This window comes from Mytilus californianus, unplaced genomic scaffold, assembly GCF_021869535.1.
Source record: "Mytilus californianus isolate M0D057914Y unplaced genomic scaffold, xbMytCali1.0.p SCAF_38, whole genome shotgun sequence".
NCBI classification, from domain to species: domain Eukaryota; kingdom Metazoa; phylum Mollusca; class Bivalvia; order Mytilida; family Mytilidae; genus Mytilus; species Mytilus californianus.
This window is the reverse complement of record NW_026262688.1, coordinates 654,181-660,740: the sequence shown is the minus strand read 5'-3', so window position 1 is coordinate 660,740 and position 6,560 is coordinate 654,181. Positions and strand designations below refer to the sequence as shown.

At 30.1% G+C, this 6,560-nt stretch overlaps 1 protein-coding gene across 1 annotated transcript; it reads right to left on the bottom strand.

The window, feature by feature from the left end:
* Window positions 1-3,747: 3,747 nt before the first annotated feature.
* On the bottom strand, window positions 3,748-5,580 carry LOC127736831 (uncharacterized). The gene is made up of 3 exons (XM_052247422.1): window positions 5,230-5,580; window positions 4,348-4,546; window positions 3,748-3,856 (listed from the first exon to the last, which is right to left on the bottom strand). Exons 1-3 carry the CDS (start codon window positions 5,407-5,409, stop codon window positions 3,783-3,785), a joined length of 453 nt encoding a protein of 150 aa, XP_052103382.1. The 5' UTR covers window positions 5,410-5,580; the 3' UTR covers window positions 3,748-3,782.
* Between the last annotated feature and the right edge of the window lie 980 nt (window positions 5,581-6,560).

The window sequence follows — 6,560 nt, the reverse complement described above, 5'->3', positions numbered from 1 at the left end:
ACCTCTGAAAATGGGTACAAATAGGCTAATTTCTGAATGGATATAGGGGAAATTGGAAAAAACCTCTCTTTGAATATTCACAGGAAAAAAATGACAGAAGTTGCTAATTTTTATGCCCCATCGTAGCTGAGGGGGCATTGAATTTTACCCTTGTCCGTATGTAAGTCTGTTCGTCCGTATGAACGTCCCAGATTTGATTTCCGTTCTCCAGCTTTTATTTGCCTCAACCAAATGTTATGAAACTTTATCAAAATGATTTTACCACACAACACACACCAAGTGTTTCTAGAGTTATGCCCCTTTACAAATTGAAAAATTGCTGAATTTTTCCTTTCCTTTCTCTAACTTTAGTTTGCTTTTACCAAATGTTATGATTGATATCTTGCAGTTTCCTACGCATTTTCTTATCAAACTTTGAAGTATTATTAAGTATCATGTGCAGATTAGATTTCGGTGTAAATAGGCTGTGTTTGCTTTATATATAAGACTCATTTCTAGAGGAGCACCAACATAAACTATTATGTAAAGGAAACATGGCATTTTCTGTTTATTTTCTTATTATGATATGAGTTCGAATGTCCCATTAGTATGGTTAATCTTTCTTTTATCACACATTAAAGATTCATATAAATGTGAGCATTTGTTCTTGTTTTCTTTTCATTTCTTTTTAATATTAAAAAAATACATTCCGAGTAAATTTGACAAAAAATAGACTTACCATCACTACCACACATAATCAGCACAGTAAGTGCCCCCCTTTTTCCACTCCATTTGATTATCCAGTATTATGTGGTGATTATAATTATAATTGTTTTTCTTTTTGTGTGTTACCGAGTTGATTTAGGGAATTAACATGACTAAGCATATTTCTTGATAGAAGTGAAACAACAACATGTGATCTAATACATTTATTTTATTTTCAATGGATATCTGTTCTTACGTTTGTTTGTACATATATAATTAAATAAAGATGCCAAATAAATAACATGTTTTTCTCAGTTAGAAATACTGTTTGTAGTAGCTAGGTTAAATAATTTCACTGAATAAAATTTGCAAAAGCCTTGCTAATAATATAAATTTTTAAAAACATTAAGACATTTTGCTTTGGACTTCAACATGACAAATTCTAGATTTAACCCTAATTTGGTTTATTATACAATTATTTGCAAAATGTAGATCATAATGAATATGTGTAAAATTGCATTAACTATGTTCAGCACAAACATTGACCTCACCAATAAGTGAATACATGTATCATCATGTAAACATCAAATAGTCATGATTGAAGTCATCAAAATAGTGTTTGTTTGAATATATTTGCCGTAACTTGTATAAGTCTTTCTGATATCATTTTATCCCATATTCAATCTTTTAAAGATGGAGATCTCCTTCTTTCCCATCCACAGAGGTAGGAGTATAATTATGCCAGACATCTCATTCAAAATTTTACTTTTTGAATATACAGTATTTTGATACTTCTGTACAAACAGATGAAAGTATGTTATCTATAAATAGATTTTTTAAAGTTCCAACAGCAATAACATTTCTAAATAACATTGGATGTCTTTTTACTAATATAAACACCTGAGAGACTACAATTGTTCCTGCTGCTTTTTTATAATTGTTAAGCTATTTTCCAAAAATTTCTATATACTTGTTCTAATTGCCTGTACAAGCAATAAAAAAAATCCACCAAAATATATATAAAAAAACACAGAAAAGACTAAGATTTATAGAACTGTTAACTCAACATATTTTGAAACTCTTATCTCAAGTTGAACTTTTTTTCAAGAAACTGTACAGTCAAAATTTATCATACTATGTTCATACAGTCTATCTTTATGATCAAAATTTGGGTTATAGCTGGATAGATTACTTCACTGGATTATGTATGCATTAAAAACTCAAATGCATCTCCTCCAGTAAGAAATGGTTTTCCAATCAACAATAAATTATTACACAAACTTAAAAAAAATTGATATCTAAAAAAATTCAAGGTTCATATAAAGTTGTATAACTATCAAAACTATTTGGTTTATATCATGAAGATATGTCTACAATACATTTATAAATATTACAGCAGGGCTCACACTACCATTTACACTAATTTACAGTACACATTAATGTTTATCTCTGATCATGAATTTCAACAAAAGGTTAGTTAAGGTAAAGTTCTGCATAACAACGATCAATTTTCTAATTCTTATCATACAGGAGGAATAATATTTTACGTTAAAACTTCATGACCTCCCATGTAACTGTATCATATGCTCTTAAAGTATTACCACTGACTGACTACCTTAACAAACATATTTTTCCTTTACTTGTGACTAATTAGATACTCATATACTCTTTGTATAATTATTTTGTTTGATGTCACTCTAACTACCCCAGTTGAAGACTTTTCTGTCATTAAGGCTTTGAGTCCTGCCATGTCATTTCGTTGTACTGCTAATTGGAAATGTTGAAACCTTAGGTTAGACCTTTTGGTCTTTAGTGCCATAGCTTTTGACAGACATTTTGATTGAACTAGCTCTTCAAAAGTTTTCAAGTTGGCCAATTGCATCTGGTATAACTGAGGGTAGCTAGGTGAAAAAGCAAGTTCACTAATAAATTGAGAAACATTACCTTTCTCAGTGACTAAATTAAAAAGTAATTTTGTGTCATACACAGCATTATGAGATTCATACTGTTGACTAATAGTTTATCAACGAGAAAAGACTGGCTATAAGATGACAAGCCAGGTGAAACAAGTTTAAACAAATTCAAAGAGTCTAAAAATGCAACAGTTCTTGCACATAGTTCACTGTACATATTCATAGATTTTAAGGTATGAAATAAAACATGGCAGTCAAATCGTTTTATATTATGTCCTACCAATACAGGTTTATCTGTGAATCTTGACAAATACAAATAAGTTAAAAATCAGTCATTCTTTCATGTTTATGCTTATAAACAACAGCATTACCATTGTAATACATTTTTGGTCCTACAATAGTGATTTTTGTTATTTCTGATGCTTCTCTTGAAATTTGTTGGTCTGGAAATATATATCGACTGAAGGAACTGTCTTTGATGCATGCAGTTAAACATTTTGTTTATTATTGTGCATCTAAACTGTAAAAGGTATTTCGAAAAAGCAATTGATTGTCAAAAAATTATAAACAGGACTAAGTCTTCTATCCCCCTCATTTGAACTTTCGTTGATGGTCTTATTGGCAATTATACCACATCTCCTTATTTCATATCTCTCTTCATTGAAATAACTAAAAAAAAAAAGTTTTGCTCCACTGGTCTGTAAATATTTTTCTAAAATTATCATCTTTGTATTTTATCTCACTTCCAAAATAAGGTAGATGCAAAGTGTAAATTGCTAAAAAAAATGAAAGAGTTATTGCCCCTTAAATGTATTGTTTCAGCAATTTTCAGTTTTTGGTTTTATTTCAACTAAAAGAAAAAAAGAACATTAGAATAATCATCAAAAGCAAGCTAAATTATCAAGGTGAGTCATTCATGATCCTCTTAATATACTTTATTCATAAGGCAGCCAAAATGCATTGACTTTAAAATTTGGCTTTACACAGTATATACAGACATTGATAATGTGTTTCTGTAGATATTGTTATATCTTTGATGTCATGAAAAAATCCAGTTCTTTCAATTTTAACATTATCCACTGAAATATTTTTTTATAATTGAGGTAACTCATTTCTGAAGTATAATTATGTATAACATACTTAAACCATTTGTCTTTAAATCAAAACAAACTATTGGTGCATCATCTATGTTGTAAAGGTTTCAGCTTCAGGAACTGCAGGTATTTCTTCTATGTCTATTGTTGCAAAATCTTCTAACCCTAATTAAAATAATATATACCAAGTCTTTGAAAGAAAATAATTTCAACTTTATAAAATATCAAAATCTACTAAAATTCATTAATATTTTGTGACTAAATTGTCCCAAAAATTACAATACTTCAGAAGTCTGGTAAATTTCATGATTACATCTTCATGTTAGTTATATAACTTTAATGTCTGGCTGAAATCTCACGCATTTTCACAGTTGGTGATTAATTGCACAGTCACTTTATAATTTGAAAACTTTTTTGACCTGGGGACATAAAAATATATACATGAATATTACATATGCATGGACCTGATGGTGTTGCATTCTTCTATTTGGATATAATGATCAAATGTATCAAAGGTTATTTTATATATCCTAAGCCTTGTTTCTATTTTAAAGTATATATTGATGCTATGTTTCTATTATAATAATAATTATGTATATTGACCTCTTCAAAAGTAAAAAGCACATCATACTTTCTGTCAATACAAGAATTATTACCGATTGAACTGTGGTATGTTCTCCCTTCTTTGACTTCAGCCACTGTTGTTTTTTGTAGGCGTTTCTTTTTGAGAACTTTATGTTGTTTTTTTCCCTGTTTGCTTTTTAATCTGTTTTTGTTGCCCTCTCTCTTCTTGTTTAATTTATTACCCCTGCTTAGGGTCTCATTTCCAGGTGACAGGCCTATAGATGTGTTTAACTGAAAAATCAATTCATTTAAAATCATGCAAGTCTTTATCATCTTTATAATAATTCCTTAAAAAAATCATATTTTGTATGCTTTTGTAATGAAAGTTGAAGGCATTTTGTAGTATGAATATTACATTTTGAGCAGCAATAATCAATCATTGAATAGAATTCGGCAAAATTGAGATTAATCTTGACCTGATGTAGAATAATCAGAATATTTACCCAGGAATCTTTAACAGTTGATATCATAATGTATTGGTTTTTTTGCTCATTTTTAAAGGCTGTAAAAGTAAGGGCTTTTCCAGAATTAATTTATGGGAAGGAGGACAGCACTTTTATTAAAATTTGATGGGTGGTGGTTATCTAAGAAAGATTGCCTGAACATTTATATGAAATATCCAATTTAAAATGTATGCATGGTTGGGTCAAATAAAAAGTGCCTTCCTACCCCCCCCCCCCCCCCCCCCCCCCCCCCCCCCCCCCCCCCTCATTTGCAATCATACCGTATTTTCTTATTTTTATATTTTTTTAGTTTATTTTTTTTAATAGAGAAGTATATATATATATATATATATGAAGTGAGATTGCATTTATTACATGTTCATTGTGATTATTAAAGCCTTAATGTAAGTTGCTAATTTCTGTTCATTTGTCTTAATTGCAATTAAGTATAGGATGTTTATCAAATAATACCTCAGCAACATAATTATAACCCTCATTCTTTTGGAGTACGGCTGAGCTGACTCTGTAATTTAAAGATGCTGATGTGGAGAAATGTTTGGTTTTAAGAGCTTTGAGAGCAATTAAGTTATTAAAGCTTTCATTTGCCTGTGATGAGCCCAAGTTAGATAGCTTTTTAGACTGTGGAACCATTTTTTGAATAAACAGTTTCTCAAGATCTGATCTGTGTTCAGACGAACATAGGTCTTTTCCACGAGGAAGATTTGAATGGATATAGGAATCCTTGTCTTTAAGGTATCCACACCAAGTTTCATTGCAGTTATCATGTTCGCCAAATATGTGTTTTATTGATGCATGTAGGCCGTCCTCGATACCACTTGGATTACCTACATTCTGGTTGACAACGTATGTAAAGTTTTTAACAATTGCGTCACAAACCATTCCAGTTAACTCTTTGTGTTTTGGCTTTAGTTCATTTATCTTTGAAATAATGTTATGTTTGATATGATTTCTATCACTTATTTTTTCCATTTTTGAATTGGGCATTATTAATCGCTTGGCTCAGTCAAAACCTGTGGAATCATCATCTCCTACTACTTCTAATATATCCACTCCTTTTTCATCTAATTCCTTTAACATTTCGACTTCCATATCTGGTTCCATACCCTGAAATAGTTTTTAAAATAATGTGTATTCAGTAAACATTTAGATGATACCACAACCCCATATTTGATTATCAAAAGCCTTAAACTTTGCATTGACAAATTTTTTGGTAAAAATTCCTCAAAAATGAAAGCGTACAAGGTTTGATTAATTCAACAGTTGTATCTAACAATTCTAATAATCTGTCAATTATTTGAAATTGAAATGTTTTGGAAACACTAAAGAATGAATGGTCCTCACATTCACTTTCATCAACTAAACATTGAATATGCCAATTCAAAATTACAACTTATTTTCAAAGTAAATATTGAGGTGTTGTTTGTTTTCACAATGCAATGATGACGGGACGTATCATGAGATATCGTTGTCTGTCTGTTCTTCTGTTGTCAACATGTAGGACATTAACTCAAAAACGCTTTAACTAATTTGCATAAAACTTTGATGAATTGTTATATATATTGATGTGAGATCCCTTTGGTTTTTTATAAATTTTAGATTTTACATTTCCGAGTTATGGGGTTTTATTCATTAAAAAAGGGGTGATTTTCCAGTTTTGGACAATGACTCAAAAATGCTTTCAGCAATTCTCATGAAACTTTAGTGAATTGTTTATATCTATTGATGTAAGCTCCCTTTTGATTTTTATACATTAGAAATATGACATTGAGAAGTAATTGAAC

What these genes read in the sequence shown, in the direction of transcription:
- LOC127736831 (XM_052247422.1), bottom strand. Translation starts at nt 5,409, where the DNA reads ATGGTTCCACAGTCTAAAAAGCTATCTAACTTGGGCTCATCACAGGCA. An exon ending in GTTATAATTATGTTGCTGAG is followed by an intron (nt 4,547 to 5,229) that starts GTATTATTTGAT and finishes TTGATTTTTCAG; the next exon opens with TTAAACACATCTATAGGCCT. An exon ending in AACATACCACAGTTCAATCG is followed by an intron (nt 3,857 to 4,347) that starts GTAATAATTCTT and finishes TATTTTAATTAG; the next exon opens with GGTTAGAAGATTTTGCAACA.